The 17,323-nt window shown below is 38.8% G+C and overlaps 1 protein-coding gene across 1 annotated transcript in view; it reads right to left on the reverse strand.

Moving 5' to 3' along the window:
- Nucleotides 1-803: 803 nt before the first annotated feature.
- LOC111521367 (olfactory receptor 3A1) overlaps nucleotides 804-17,323 on the reverse strand; it is a 49,672-nt gene continuing 33,152 nt past the window's right edge. The window contains exon 2 of the mRNA XM_023184744.1: nucleotides 804-1,757. Within this exon, the coding sequence (XP_023040512.1) occupies nucleotides 804-1,751 (948 nt within the window). The 5' untranslated portion in view covers nucleotides 1,752-1,757. The remainder of the gene's footprint in view (nucleotides 1,758-17,323) is intronic.

Here is a 17,323-nt window from a genome sequence, read left to right on the forward strand (position 1 = left end):
GGGTTTTTTGAAATACGTAAATAATGCTTAGATTATAAATTCTTATCTTTTCTAGATTATAAATTCTTATCTTCTCAAAAAATTTGAAACACATGGGGAAAAAAGATGAGCAAAATTCATTTTTGTATCATAAGATATACAATACGTATTGATGGAGTTTTAGCATTTAGAAACAAGTCTGCGAGCTGCACACAGGCATCAGGTGCTCCAGAATTACTAGAGAATACGTAACCATACAGCTTCCCCTCTGTCCCGTCTATGCTATGGGGTCCTTATTTAAAGGGAAGAGAAAGAGCTACTTTTTTGTTTTTGTTTCTTTTTATTTTATTTTTGCTTACAGAGTTCTGATGGGAGAAATCAAACAATCCTCATCTCTAGACCTATGTTTTATAAACAGACCAAGCATATCTGAACTTGAGGAAGAAATGTGACTTCTCGGGGGCAGTTTTCTGGGGTACTTCTGGCAACTCGGGCTGTAACTAACCAAAGAGTTGCTCCCTCTGGGACGTGAACCACGAGCATTCACAGCTTCCTGGGTTTCACCTCTAGCCAGAAAGGAGAGAACACGGTGCCTGAAGTTGAATTTGTGTAAGGGGCTGGTTTGGCAGATCCTATACATTCATTGCCTATAATTGGGCAGGGCTGCTTTAAGAAATGAAAACTATTATTCCCTACAAAAAGTCCTTCTTATGCCCATGGAAACAGAAACAAGTCTGAACCATTTTTTTTCCCTAGTTTCTGGCTCTAGACGATTTTTCCGTTAGTACAAAAGACGCAGGGAGAAAAGGTCAATTGAGACCTCCTCAAGCCAGTAACCGCCTCCCCGTGAGCATCCTCCAGAGGGCGCTCTGCACATCAGGGTTTCTGAGGCTGTAGATGATGGGGTTCAGCATGGGATTGATGACAGTGTTGAAAATTCCAACAGCTTTATCCTTGTCTGAAAGCTTGGTTGAACCTAGTCGCATATAGTTAAAGATACCTGAACCATAGAACATGGCCACCACAGTGAGGTGGGAGCCACACGTGGAGAAGGCTTTCTTCCTGCCCTCTGCAGAGCGAATTCGCAGGACTGCAGTGGCCACGTGGATATAGGAGATGACAATGAGAGCCATGGGGGTGCCTGCCATTATAAAACCCACAGCAAAAAGCAGCAGCTCATTGAGTTGGGTGCTGGAGCAGGAGAGCTGGAAGAGCTGTGGGAGGTCACAGTAGAAGTGATTGATCACATTGGGGCCACAGAAGTTGAGCACGGACATGGCCACAGTGTGGGTCAGTGCATTGGTGAAGGCACAAACCCAGGATGCAGCCACCAACATCCTCTGGACTGTCTCACTCATGCGGGTGCTGTAGGTGAGGGGCCGGCAGATGGCCAGGAATCGGTCATAGGCCATGGCGGTCAGCAGGAAGCAGTCCACTCCAACGAACAGATGGAAGAAGAAGAGTTGGGTAAGGCAGGCCCCATAGGGAACTGCACGCTTGTGGGACAGGAGACGACTCAATACTGAGGGAACAGTGACGCTGATGCACCCAACATCCAGCACTGATAGATTCCCCAGGAAGAAGTACATGGGGGTGTGGAGTTTCGGCTCCACCAAGATGGCTGCCAGGATGCTGAGGTTGCCCCCGACTGTGACCAGGTAGGCCAAGAGGAAGAGCACAAAGACAACTGGCTGCAGCCCTGGCGCCTCCACCAAGCCCAGCAGGATGAACGCAGCAATGGCTGTTCCATTGGCCCCAGATTCTGGCTGCATGAGTCCCTGCAAAGAAACATCCAAGGAGGAAAATAATCACTCCTCCCAATAATTTATTTATTCAGAAAAAAGAAACAGACCCCCTTCTACTTGCCCAGCCCTCTGCCACCTTCCCTCTGTACAAGTAAGGAATTTTGTGCTCCTCAGGCCACACTACACTTGTTTACTCTTTCACTACATTTACCTTTGTTTGCAGGTGTAAGCACAGGTAACATTACCACTCTGGACCTCCCTACTCCAACCCACCCCCCCGCTGCAAGAACCTATTTGTAAAGATTATGCAAGACAAACCCTTGGGAAAAATAAGCAAAAAGTGTACTTCCGGTTTGAACACGGCTGAGTACATCTAAAACGTTCTCTTCTCGGAATTTCTCTCTTTCCAAAACAAACAGAAAAAGAAACATACAGATGCTATCTTCAAAGAAACTAGTAAATGTCCACAACCCCAATCCATAAACTAGATTGGATGGATTCAAGAACAGTAAAGATCAAATAGGAGAGTGCCAAGAAGCAGAGAGAGGGAATCCATGACTGTAGAAGAGTTAAATGAGTATAATCCTCTTTAAAAAAAAAAAAAAGTTGGGTGGAGGGAGGCAGTCAATAAAAACAAAACCAAAGCTCTTGTTTGCAATAATGGGTATACGGTGTAAAGTATGGCACCATAATCCTCTATGATCCTGAATTGAACTCAAGAAGCAGAGAAAAGGCTAAATGAAGAACTAGGTACACAGGCTATAGATAAAGCATAAAACTGGAGGCAAAAGATAGAAAAAAAAACATCAGTTCTCACAGTTCTAGTTACCTGTCTGTATTCATTACATACAAGTAAAAGCTAAAATAATTTACCTCCGATTCTGAATCACAAGGTAGGTTACTGCGAGTCTGAATCATGTCTTAGCCTTGCAAGATACAAGTATCTTGTGAATATATAGTTTGGCAAAAACTCATTTCACTTAAGGATTAAAACAAACCTGCATAGCATATAAACAAGGATTTTACAAGAAAAAAGAGGTAAAGAAACAAGAAAGACAAATGGATGATAAAATTCACTCCATCAAAGAATGTTGCCATTGAACATATGAAAATTGTTACCTAGCAAAGACATGGAATCAACCCAAATGCCCATTAATGACAGACTGGATAAAGAAAATGTGGTATATGTACACCATGGAATACTATGCAACCATGAAAAAGAATGAGATCATGTCTTTTGCAGGGACATGGATGAAGCTGGAAGCCATTATCCTCAGCAAACTAATGCAGGAACAGGAAACCAAACACTGCATGTTCTCACTTATAAGTGGGAGCTGAGCAATGAGAACACATGGACACAGGGAGGGAAACAACACACACTGGGGCCTGTCACAGGAGGGTAGCCGGGGGGAGAGCATTAGGGAAAAGAGCTAATGCATTCTGGGCTTAATTCCTAGGTGATGGGTTGACAGGTGCAGCAAACCACCATGGCACATGTTTACCTATGTAACAAAGCTGCATGTCCTGCACATGTACCCTGGAACTTAAAAAAATTAAATAATAATAAAAAAGAAAATTGTTACCAAACATTTCAGCCTCTCCAAAAATTAAAAAAAAAAAAAAAAAAAAAAAAACTTAAGGAGGCATTTTCCGATATAAAATAAGAAAACAGAGTAAAAATATAAGAGCTGAGGGAAGAGATTTCAAGAAAGATAAGAAATATGAGCTGAAGGAAGAAAGAAAAGATGTTAAAGAAATGCAAAATCACTACACCCCAAAAAAATATTAGAAACAATACAATGAAAAACAATTAGACAGATGCAGAAACAGTATTTTAAAAGATGACAAGATTAAATGAGAAAAGAGAGAAAATAACAGATATGAGTAGAGACAAAGGAGATCCAATCTATGTACAATAGAATTACCAAAGGAGGAAATCAAAAAAGTGAAAAAGAACAATTATTTAAAACTCAATTTTAATTAAAAAATTACAGAAACACTTGAATTTACAATTCAAAAGTGCACACCTTGTCCCAGGAAACATTCATACAGAATGCCAGCATTGTTACATACCACTGGAATATCACTGAATATCAATGATTAGAAAAATGGATAGCCTAGTCAAAAACAAACAAACAAAATCCAGTCAATTCTAAAGGAAAGAAATTAAGATAGTATATCATTTCTCCAAAGTAGCAGTCAAAGCTGGAATGTAATGAAAAACATGCCTGCAGCCTCTGGGGAAAGAAAATATGATCCAAAATTGTTAAAACTATCTAGACCATTATTCAAATATAATATTCATATATAAAGTCAAGTTGGCAATCTGAGAATTCAAGGAAAGTTACAAACATTAGCCATTGTTGAAAAAAGCAGACTTCAGAGCTTTGTTTTGTTTTTTAACAGAAGCTTTTTTAAGAAATAGACTTCAGTCAACAAAAATAAAAATGGGAACTCTGCAGTCTATAAACTGATGGTTAATCTTAAATGTATTTAACTATAGGTCTAAGACTAAAACATTTGTGGAAATTATAAGTATGAAATAAAATGTAAATGTTTTTAAAATCTCAAAAAGTAAAATGTTTGTATTTAGCAGAAAAGGAGATAGGAGGAAGTATGTGTTGCCTTCCTCATCTTCTATAGCGGAATGTTAAAAGATATTATTTAAACCTGATAAATTACGTAATAAATGTAGAAGTACACAAACCAGTATAAAAGAAAGATTAATATAACAATCAAATAAATGACACAGTATAGGAGAAAGAGAAAAGGGAAAAGAAATGGGAATATGCTAATTTCACTGTGCTTATACCAGGGAATTAGTAGACACTGACTAGAAACAGAGTGTTAGAACTCTACACAAAGTTACAGTTATAAAAGTAACCCTAGAAAAAAATCTTCTAAAACATGAGAGGAAGCAAGCACACAAAACAAAGACAAATGTAGCCCTTACAGTGAAAGGGTATTTCAAAACAATAAAAGCAAACTGTATAACATAAAATAATAGAACAAAATTAATACCAAACACACTTACAATGATAAAGTCGAGTGGGCCAAGCTCATCTAGTAAGAGAAAATAATTTCAGGTTGGATCTAAAAAATACAACTGTAAGCTGATGCCAAAATATATAACCAAAACCAAGTTAATTAGAAAGGGCGAAAAGGTAAAGGAATACCAGCCAGATGTAAACAAAAATAAAGCAGGGATCATAATCTTAATATAAAATGTGTTTGAATTTTAAAATGTCAGTAAATGAGGAAAAGAAGAGCATTTTATAAGGGGTGCAAGAAGATGTAATAGGTACGAAAACGAATGTCCCAAGTATATAGCATTGATACGTAAAGCAAAAAGCACAGGATGTTCAAAGAGAAATAGTCAGAAACAGGTTAACAGTGGATTTCAGTGACTTTCCAGTCCATATAAATTTAAGTTGGCAGAATAAAGTAAGGCGATAAAAAACCTCAGTATTTTTCAAGAGGTAGAACCAATTGACATTGCACACCTTCCTTAAGTGCTCATGAAACATTCGCTGCCCAGAAAGAGCATATATAAAACCAGAAATTCAGCAAACTTCAAAAGAACAAATAATACAAACAATAATATATGATCAGAGCCCAACTGAAAGAAACATGATTTTAAAAATAAAATCCATTCTGTCCTTGATGGACATTTGGGTTGGTTCCAAGTCTTTGCTATTGTGAATAGTGCTGCAATAAACATATGTGTGAATGTGTCTTTATAGCAGCATGAATTATAATCCTTTGGGTATATATATATCCAGTAATGGTATCGCTGGGTCAAATGGTATTTCTAGTTCTAGATCCTTGAGGAATCGCCACACTGTCTTCCACAATGGTTGAACTAGTTTACAGTCCCACAAACAGTGTAAAAGTATTCTGTTTCTCCACATCCTCTCTAGCACCTGTTGTTTCCTGACTTTTTAATGACCGCCATTCTAACTGGTGTGAGATGGTATCTCATTGTGGTTTTGATTTGCATTTCTCTGATGGCTAGTGATGATGAGCATTTTTTCATGTGTCTGTTGGCTGCACAAACGTCTTCTTTTGAGAAGTGTCTCTTCATATCCTTTGCCCACTTTTTGCTGGGGTTGTTTTTTTCTTGTAATGTTTGATTAAGAAAATGTGGCACATATACACCATGGAATACTATGCAGCCATAGAAAAATGATGAGTTCATGTCCTTTGTAGGGACATGGATGCAGCTGGAACCCATCATTCTCAGCAAACTATCACAAGAACAGAAAACCAAACATCGCATGTTCTCACTCATAGGTGGGAACTGAACAATGAGAACACGTGGACACAGGAAGGGGAACATCACACACCGGGGCCTGTTGTGGGTGGGGAGACGGGGGAGGGATAGCATTAGGAGATTTACCTAATGGAAATGAGTTAATGGGTGCAGCACACCAACATGGCACATGTATACATATGTAACAAACCTGCACGTTGTACACATGTACCCTAGAACATAAAGTATAATAAATCAGAAAATAAATAAATAAAATAAAATCCAATATTTAAAGAAATCCTTAAGAAACAGTTGGACCAAACAGAAAATGAAAACAAAAACTAAAGACTATCTGAAGGAGAAGAAAAAGGAGATAATGAAAGCAGCACATTTTAAAAAATGGATTAAATCAGTGTTCAGAAAAGAATTCACAGCCTTAAATGAGTATACCAACAACAAAAAAAGAATTAAAGGATCCAATTAAGACATCAGAAAAGGAACCATAAGAAAAGTAATAATAAAAGCAAAATTTGAGTAGAAATACAGAGCTAATAAACAATTTCAATAAATCTTTTATGGATAGGAAAAGGGGTATATAAACTTGTTAAATTTTGTATTAATTCAATCAATAAAAAGAAAGAAAATACAACTATATAAAACAGTAATTTATAAAGGAAAATAACCACAGTTACATTAAAAGATTAAAAATTACTTACAAAGTCACTTTACCCCAATATATATTTTTTGAAAATTGGACATAATTGGTAAAATATGATTAAAAAGTCATGTGAAAAATTGATCAAGCTGAAAAAACTGAAACAAGCTAATTACTATGGGAAAAAGATACAGATAAGTTGTTCAAAAAGGGAATCCATTCCATTACACGACCACCAACATTCCCCCATCCCCACCAAAAAATGGAAAAATTGTGTTAAAATTTCAAGGAATCAGTTTTTCCAATGTTACTTGACTGTACTGGGATACTGAAGAAGGAAAGCTTTTCAAATTACGTTTATAGAAGGGGCATAACATCTATTCCCCAAATCAACAAAAACAGTACCCCCAAAAAAGGAATAAAAAGGCCGGGTGCAGTGGCTCACGCCTGTAATCCCAGCACTCAGGGAGGCTGAGGCAGGCGGATAATGAGGTCAGGAGTTTGAGACCAGCCTGGCCAACATAGTGAATCCCCATCTCTACTAAAACTACAAAAATTAGCTGGGCATGGTTGCAGGCGCCTGTGTTCCCAGCTACTTGGGAGGCTGAGGCAGGAGAATCGCTTGAACTCGGGAGGCAGAGGTTGCAGCAAGCCGAGATCCTGCCACTACACTCCAGCCCAGAGATAGTGCGAGGCTCCGGCTCAAAAACAAAAAAAAAAGGAATAACAAGAGAAAATAAAGAATAATATTGGTCAATCTTATTTATTAATATTAATACATAATACTGAATGAAATATTAGGGCACAGTAGCTGGAAATATGAGACAAAAATCATTCACCATCACCAGCTGGGTTTATTCCAGGAATGCAAAGGTATCTTAAAATTATTTAAAATGTTAGTACATTTAATTACATTAATAGATGAAAAGAAAAAACATTATTCTCTCTGTAGATTTGAAAAGGTGTTGGATAAAACATTTATCCATTATTTATGTTTTAACTTATTTAAAAATAGAAATAAATGATGTCTTCCAGCATTTTTTTTTTTTTTTTTTTTTTTTTGAGACAGAGTCTTACTCTGTCACCCAGGCTGGGGTGCAGTGGTGTCATCTCAACTCACTGCAGCCTCCACCTCCCAAGTTCAAGTGATTCTCCTGTCTCAGCCTCCCGAGTAGCTGGGATTACAGGCATGCACCACCACACCTGGCTAATTTTGTATTTTAGTAGAGACGGGGTTTCACCATGTTGGTCAGGCTGGTCTTGAACTCCTGACCTCGGTGATCCAGCTGCCTCAGCCTCCCAAAGTGCTGGAATGACAGGCATGAGCCACTGTGCCCAGCCCCAACTTTTAAAATATATTATAAAGCCCCAGCAATGTGAACACTTTGATACTGGCTCAAGACCAGCAAGCCAGAACAATGGAATGAATGAAAAGCCCAGGAACAGGCCTAAAATAATACAGGAGCCTAGTACATCATGTAAGTAGCACCTTACATGAATGGGAGATGTATTATTCAATAAATGCTATTGGGGTAATATCGCTATCTGGAAAAGGTAAGTTGTACTCATGCCTCATATATTTCTGCAAAAATAAATTCTAAATAGATCAAAGATTTAAATGTAAAAATTAAAGCATAAAGTTATTAGGAAAGAAATGAAGAATTTTAATAATGTAAGAATGACTAAGAATATAGAAAATACAAATAAAACATCAAAATTGATTAATTTAAAATTCTGGCAATTAATCTAAGCTGGAACTATATTTCCCAAATCCCATTCCCTATAAAGTTCCAGGTTAGGCTTGGCCACCGAGGGAATCTGGATGATAGCTGTAAGGAATAAGTGAAGTTGTTATGCTCTCTGCAGGGTTCCAGTTTATCCCCACTTTTTCTTGCTCTGTTTAGAGCTCCCCTTCCTGACTGCCATGCTGCTCAACAACAGCAACCGGATGCTTTGCTGTAAACTCACAGAAATGGTAGCCATGAAGAGCCAATAACTAACCTTCAGCTTTAAACATCTGCCGCCTTCGCCATTCCACCAGCTGGACTTACCTGCCTTCCTGGGAGCTCTACCTCCTGCACCCGCACCAGAGCTGGTTTGGGATTTTTCTCCGCTGCTTTTCAGATTGTTATTTTCCCAACTCCTTTTGCTTCAAAAGTAGTTTGAAGTTTAATTCCTACAGTAAATTTCAAAATGTTGTGTTGCTTTTTTCTTGGATTGAATTCCAATTAATATACTTAATTGATGTAAGCATAATCAAAAGACAACAAACTCGGAAAAAAATAGTTGCAACTGACACCAGAGACAATGGACCCATATTCCTAATACATAAACAGCTACCTCTCATATATATAAAGACCAACAACTCAATAGAAAAGTGGTAGAATGATTCAACATTTCACAGATAAAATATACAAATATCTCTTAAAACAAGAAATGAAGATTAAATTCAGTAGAGGAATGCAAATCAAACTACAACACAATACCATTTTTCTCCAATCAGATTGAAAAAGACCAAATGCTTTCTGATAAGTAAGGTTTAACTCTGCAGGCTGGCCTTCTGCAAAGTGCTATAGAAATTGTCTACACCAGCGGTCTTAAGTGACTGATCCTGATCCAGTGTTAAAGTAGGGCTCAGGCCATAGGTTCTGCCATGTTGCAGAGCTGCAGCTCCGGGCTTAGATGCAGCCCCCTGATTATGCCGGGTAGGGGCTGGTGTTAAAGATATTTCCCCAATCATGCAGCCCAAAGACAGTGGGGTCCAAAGACAGTGGGGTGATGTCGCAGAATGTGATGGGCATGGAGGACCTGCATTCTTGATACCACTCCTGTCCCCGTAAGTTTTCTCTCAATAAATGCTGTCCCAACATGTTTGGCGAACATATCATCCAACCATTCTCTCTTATTTGATGAGATGTGGGAAAACATGCCCCCTCAGAGATCATCAGTGGAATATAAGTTGCTCTAACTTTATCATATATTTGGCAATATATGATAAATTACAAATGTGTTTTTCCTTTTACCTGGTAATTCCACTTGTAGGGATTTATTCAATAGATAAATGATCACATATAAGAAATTACATATTATGAGGTTGTGGCAGGATGAGCCGCAGACAAAATTCCTCAGACACTGAGTTAAAGATGAAAGGGGTTTATTCGGCCGGGGGCATCGGCAAGACTCCTGTCTCAAGAGCCGAGCTCTCCAAGTAAGCAATTCCTGTCCCTTTAAGAGCTCACAACTCTAAGGGGGTGTGTGTGAGAGGGTCGTGATTGACTGAGCAAGCAGGGGGTACGTGACTGGGGGCTGCATGCACTGGTAATTAGAAAACAGAACAGGATAGGGATTTTCACAGTGCATTTCTACACAATGTCTGTAATCTATAGATAACAGAACTGATTAGGTCAGGGGTCGATCTTTAACTACCAGGCCCAGGGTGCAGCGCCGGGCTGTCTGCCTGTGGATTTCATTTCTGCCTTTTAGTTTTTACTTTTTCTTTCTTTGGAGGCAGAAATTGGGCATAAGACAACATGAGGGGTGGTCTCCTCCCTTCAGGTTATTTGTTGCAGAATTGTTTGTAATAACAAATAATTATAAATAACCTAACTATTCATCAGTCAGAAGTCTGGTTAAATTATTTATGGTACATCCTTAAAAAGGAATACAATGCAGCTATAGAAAAAAAGAAAGGTAGCTTTGTCTATGCTGATTTGAAAGACCTCAAAGCTACATTATTAAAACTAAAATACAACCTATAGAATGAATATCGTATGCTTTGATGTGCATTAGAAAGGAGGGAAAGACACGCACACACATACACGTATATACATGATCCAGCAATCTAATCTCTGGGTATATATCCAAGAGATTGAAGTCAGTAAGCTGAACAGACACTGCACTTCCATGTCCATTGCAGCATTATTCATAAAAATTAAGATACAGAAGCAACCGAGGTTTCCATCGTCAGATGAATGGATAAAGAAAATGTGACATATAGATATACAATGGAATACTGTTCAGCCTTAAAAAAGCAGGAAATTCTGTCATTTGGACAGCACGGATAAACCTGGAGGACATTATAGTAAGTGAAATAAGTCAGGCACAGAAAGACAAATACCACATGACCTCATGTATATGTGGAATGTAAAAAAGTCAAACTCATAGAAACAGAGAGTAGAATAGTGGTGATCAGAGGCCAGAGAAAGAGGATAGATGGGGAAAGGGAGGTGTCAAATGGTACAAAGTTTCAGACAGGAGGAGTAAGCTTCAGTGATCAAGTGTACAGAATGGTGACTGTAATAAATATTAATGCACTATATATTTCAAAATTGCTAAAACAATGTATTTTAAATGTTTTCCCACAAAAAAGTATGTGATAATAATGGATTTGTTAGTTAGCTTGATTTGATCATTCCACAGTATAAACATATATAAAAAATCACATTGTACTCCATAAATAAAATTATTTGTCAATTAAAAATAAAATGAAATGAATAATTATACTAGTAACAATCTCAAGCTCATAAAGCTGTTGAGAAAAGCTTTGTTTAAACTTTAATGACTAGAATGTTCTCATGCTATATAAAATTTCCTAGAGCTTGAGAAAGATATAAAAATCCCAATACTTTTTATGAAGTCAACATACATCTGATGCTAAAATCTCAAAATTTTAGGAAGAAAAAATATCACTAGAGAACAACACTAGTTATGACTATGAAAACAAAATGCTCATATAACTACAGAAAATGTTAACAATTAGAATATTTTTAAAAAATAACTCACCATTATTAACTTAGAGCTTTTGTAAGAAATTAGGGATAATTTAATACATCACTGTATTTACATAATACATCAAATCAATTAAAACATACATTTTATAGGTCACAATCCATTCTTTAAAAAAAACCTCACAGTTGTAGTTATCTAGGAATAGAAGGATACTATAATATCCTTCCAAATGGAGAATAACAGATTATCTTATGAAAGTCAGGCACAAGAGAGGGATTCTCACCAATATGTCTGTTTTTTATACCTGTCCTAGAATCAGTAGTAAAATTAATGTCAAGGAATAGAAAAATAAAGTTTGTATGTTGGAAAGAAAGAGAAAAGGGCTATTCATCTGTAAGAAAAGAGCTATTAAAATAAAAGTCACAAGATGAAAAGCAAATATACAAATATTTCTTTATATATCATCAGTATATAATGATGAAAACACAATAAAAAGTACTTCAAAAACACTTTTTTTTTTTTGAGATGGAGTCTCTCTCTGTTGGTAAGCTAGAGTGCAGTGGCACAATCTCGGCTCACTGCAACCTCCGCCTCCTGGGTTCAAGCCATTCTCCTGCCTCAGCCTCACTGCAACCTCCGCCTCCTGGGTTCCCGCCATTCTCCTGCCTCAGCCTCCGGAGTAGCTGGGACTACACGTGCCCGCCACCACACCCAGCTAATTTTTGTATTTTTAGTAGAGATGGAGTTTCACCATGTTTGCTAGGATGGTCTTGATCTCTTGACCTCGTGATCCACCCACCTCAGCCTCTCAAAGTGCTGGAATTACAGGCAAAAGCCACCGCGCCCAGCCCAAAAACACATTTTTAAAGTGAAATTCTTATGATATAAGGTTATATGATTAAAGCAGGATGCAGAATTATACAATATAATTTTATATTAACAAATGCACGCACATGCGCGCGTGCACACACACACACACACACGACTAGAAGGAAATGCCAAGCATTTATTAGTAGTTTGAGTAGTAATACAGGTGGTTTTTATTTTCCTCCTTCTACTCTTCTCTACTTTCCAAATTGTCTATAATTAATACCGAGGTATTCATCTCATAAGATGTACAGAAAGAACATGAGTCACGTAAAGCACATGTTATAGGCAGGATTTTAACCCAGGGAGTCAGACTCCAGAGCCTCTGCCCTTAACCACCACACATGATACCACCCTAGGTAACCCAAGGCATCTCAAGAATCATAAAGCCATGCCCTTCTCCTTCAATTCCCTCTGAATCTATTTGTGACCACTCCTAAGACTCAAAAACCCACTCCCACAGTCTCTACAGCTGAGGCCCTGTAGATCCCAAAGTCTTGCCTGGCAGCCTGCAGTAGCTCAAGTCCAAGCCAGTGCCTTGGGTGGGCCATGGCCACAGTCACCAGCTGCCCTGATTTCCCTTTTTTTAAACTCATGATTGCAAACGCTGTGACTTCCTACATCTCCATCTTTGCTTATGCTGTTTTCTCTATATAGAGTGTCCTTCCAGTGTCACATGGTTAAAGCCTTTAAGACTCCGGTCTAATGCTACCTTCCCCAGAAATACTTTCCTGATCTATGCCCGTATTAAAGTGAGATTTATGTCATCGGCTTTCCCAATGCCCTTTAATTACATTCTACATGGCACTTACCACTCACTGTACTTCCTAGCACAATCACGTAGCTGTGTAGCCTAGTTCCCCCAGTCCAATTTAAGGACAAGATTCATGTCTGATTCATCTTTAGGAACCATATGCATAAATCCATTTTATGTATGCACTGTTTCATAAATAAATGCATGATTGCTCTAGTTAACAAATAGGATTTCCGACAAATAGGATTTCTGATGCCATTACTACTGCCATCGTTGTGGCCAACAGTAATGAGGAAAGGATTTCTGGACAAGTTGGAATTTGCACTAGACTTTGAAGGACTGATAAAATTCGGAAGATGTTAAAAAGTCGAGGGAAAGGCACAAGGTTACTGCTGTAGGAATGATTCCTCTTTTTGTCTAGATGGGGTGTGCAGTTCTTGCAGCAATCCACACACTGACATACATCTTTTTATATAAACTTCACAAACTTTTTTACAATCAGAAGAAATATTCCTTACAAACAAGTAAGTCATGGCCAGAATGGTATGCTCCCCTAGTAGCTACCGTCTAGACCTCAACCAGCAAGAGAGAAAGCTTATGTAAGATCTCCCAAATCCGGGGTTGTCCACCATACTATCCGTCTAGGATGTCTGTGGCTGATGGGATCACAACAGTGATTGCTGATGAGGAGGCCCTTCTAGATTACCACTCTCAGGCCCATATGAGTCCCAGACTTCCTTCACTATGCTGTGACCCCTTCCTGCTCGAAGCTCCAACGTGTTCTTCACGCACCAGGGCTGATCTTGAGGGTCTGATCAGGCTGTCCTGTAAGGATTGGGTTCTGGGTGAAGAAGTTGAACACTGAATCTCCTTCTACTCATCCCTAATAGAATCTGAAAACAGCCTGTAGTCTCAGCTACTTGGGAGGTTGAGGCAGGAGAATCACTTGAACCCGGGAGGCACAGGTTGCAGTAAGCTAAGATTGCACCACTGCACTCCAGCCTGGGAGAGACAGCAAGACTCTGCATCAAAAAAACAAACAAAAGAAAAGAAGCCTCAACTCCTGGGTTATAGTCTCAGCTCTTCCACTCACTTGACATGTCATCCAAAGCAAGTCTCTTATTTCAGCTTTTGAGACTCTGATGACCACATCTGTAAAACCAGGAGGTTTGGCCCACTGAGTAAGAGCTAAAGTCTCTTCCCTGTTACCAGGGTTCAGAGGGAGGGTTATGACAGAACTCACCTTGTTACAGCACAGAGGCCAGCCAGGTTTTCTGGAAAGAGATGTGGAGGGGAAAAGAGGCCACATAAACTCAGTCAGTGCCTCCAAAAGCAAATAAGGAGCCATATATAAAGGAAATGAGATAAAGAGAGGCTGAGACCATCTCTGCCATGGTGATCTTCCACCACAGTATTATCCTTCGGGGATCCCAAAATGAGTCCCAAGAAAGGAGAGGAGAATGTGGGGAGAGCCAAGGACAGGAAAATAATACATGCCTAATAAGCCCTGCAGGGATGAAGCGGTGGGGCTTCACACCTCCGTGGTGATTTAGAATTTCTCCAATGTTGTCATCTCCATTCCCCATATTAATCTACGGGGATCACTAGGGGAGATATTATAACACCTCCATTTAACAGACAGGGACATAGAGGAGCTGCCCACTTTCCCAGAGTTACCAGGGAACTAGAGGTGGGGCTAGGACTGAATACGGGTCTCCATAAAGAGGGTTTTTTCTCTCCCAGATGTGAGGATTGCTTTGGCTATTCACGCTTTTTTGTTTGTTTGTTTCTGTACGAATTTTAGAATTTTTTTTCTAATTCTGTGAAGAATGGCATGGATAATTTGATAAATAGGGTTGAATCTGTAAATTGCTTTGGGTATTATGGCCTTTTATTTATTTATTTATTTTTTTGAGACACGGTCTCACTCTGTCACCCAGGCTGGAATGCAGTGGTGCCATCATGGCTTACCACAACCTCAATCTCCTGAGATCAAGTGATCCCCAATCAGGACCTGGGTGCAGAGACAGGCCAACTCCTAAACCTGAAGAGGAGGATGAAACTTGCCTTGGATCTGGACAACATAGGGAGACCTGATCTCTACAAAAATTACAAAAATTAGCCAGACATAGTGGCAAGAGCCTGCAGTCCCAGCTACTTGGGAGGCTGAGGTAGCACAATGGTGTGAACCCAGGAGGCGGAGCTTGCAGTGAGCTGAGATCACGCCACTGCACTCAAGCCTGGGTGACAGAGCGAGACTCCATCTCAAAAAAGAGACACAAAAAACCCTCCAAAAAATCAATGAATCCAGGAGCTGGTTTTTTGAACAGATCAACAAAATTGATACACTGCTAGCAAGACTAATAAAGAAGAAAAGAGAGAAGAATCAAATAGATGTAATAAAAAAAGATAAAGAGGATATCACCACTGACACCACAGAAATACAAACTACCATCAGAGAATACTATAAACATCTCTATGCAAATAAAATAGAAAACCTAGAAGAAATGGATAATTTCCTGGACACTTACACTCTCCCAAGACTAAACCAGGAAGAAGTTGAATCCCTAAATAGACCAATAGCAGGCTCTGAAATCGAGGCAATGATTAATAGCCTATCAACCAAAAATAGTCCAGGACCAGACGGATTCACAGCTGAATTCTACCAGAGGTACAAGGAGGAGTTGGTACCATTCCTTCTGAAACTATTCCAATCAATAGAAAAACAGGGAATCCTCCCTAACTCATTTTACAAGGCCAACATCATCCTGATACCAAAGCCTGAGAGAGATACAACAAAAAAAGAGAACTTCAGACCAATATCCCTGATGACCATCGATGCAAAAATCCTCAATAAAATACTGGCAAACCGAATCCAGCAGTACATCAAAAAGCTTATCCACCATGATCAAGTGGGCTTCATCCCTGGGATGCAAGGCTGGTTCAACATACACAAATCAATAAACGTAATCCATCACATAAACAGAACCAAAGACAAAAACCAAACGATTATCTCAATAGATGCAAAAAAGGCCTTTGACAAAATTCAACAGCCCTTCATGCTAAAAACGCTCAATAAATTCAGTATTGATGGAATATATCTCAAAATAATAAGAACTATTTATGACAAACCCAGAGCCAATATCATCCTGAATGGGCAAAAACTGGAAGCATTCCCTTTGAAAACTGGCACAAGACAGGGATGCTCTCTCTCACCACTCCTATTCAACACAGTGTTGGAAGTTCTGGCTGGGGCAATCAGGCAAGAGAAAGAAATAAAGAGTATTCAGTTAGGAAAAGAAGTCAAATTGTCCCTGTTTGCAGATGACATGATTGTATATTTAGAAAACCCCATTGTCTCAGTCCAAAATCTCCTTAAGCTGATAAGCAACTTCAGCAAAGTCTCAGGATACAAAATCAATGTGCAAAAATCACAAGCAGTCTTATACACCCGTAACAGACAAACAGAGAGCCAAGTCATGAATGAACTCCCATTCACAATAGCTTCAAAGAGAATAAAATACCTAGGAATCCAACTTACAAGAGATCTAAAGGACCTCTTCAAGGAGAACTACAAACCACTGCTCAGTGAAATAAAAGAGGACACAAACAAATGGAAGAACATTCCATGCTCATGGATAGGAAGAATCAATATTGTGAAAATGGCCATACTGCCCAAGGTAATTTATAGATTCAATGCCATCCCCATTAAGCTACCAATGACTTTCTTCACAGAATTGGAAAACACTGCGTTAAAGTTCATATGGAACCAAAATAGACCCTCATTACCAAGACAATCCTAAGACAAAAGAACAAAGCTGGAGGCATCATGCTACCTGACTTCAAACTATACTACAAGGCTAAAGTAACCAAAACAGTATGGTATTGGTACCAAAACAGAGATATAGACCAATGAACAGAACAGAGTCCTCAGAAATAATACCACACATCTACAGCCATCTGATCTTTGACAAACCTGACAAAAACAAGAAATGGGGAAAGGATTCCCTATTTAATAAATGGTGCTGGGAAAATTGGCTAGCCATAAGTAGAAAGCTGAAACTGGATCCTTTCCTTACTCCTTATACGAAAATTAATTCAAGATGGATTAGAGACTTAAATGTTAGACCTAAAACCATAAAAACCCTAGAAGAAAACCTAGGTAATACCATTCAGGACATAGGCATGGTCAAGGACTTCATGTGTAAAACACCAAAAGCAATGGCAACAAAAGCCAAAATTGACAAATGGGATCCAATTAAACTAAAGAGCTTCTGCACAGCAAAAGACAAATTTTTTAAAGAGAAATTTTCTTCTGACGAAATAAAGACAACCATTGAATT

Source organism: Piliocolobus tephrosceles, chromosome 16, assembly GCF_002776525.5.
Source record: "Piliocolobus tephrosceles isolate RC106 chromosome 16, ASM277652v3, whole genome shotgun sequence".
Classification (NCBI taxonomy): domain Eukaryota; kingdom Metazoa; phylum Chordata; class Mammalia; order Primates; family Cercopithecidae; genus Piliocolobus; species Piliocolobus tephrosceles.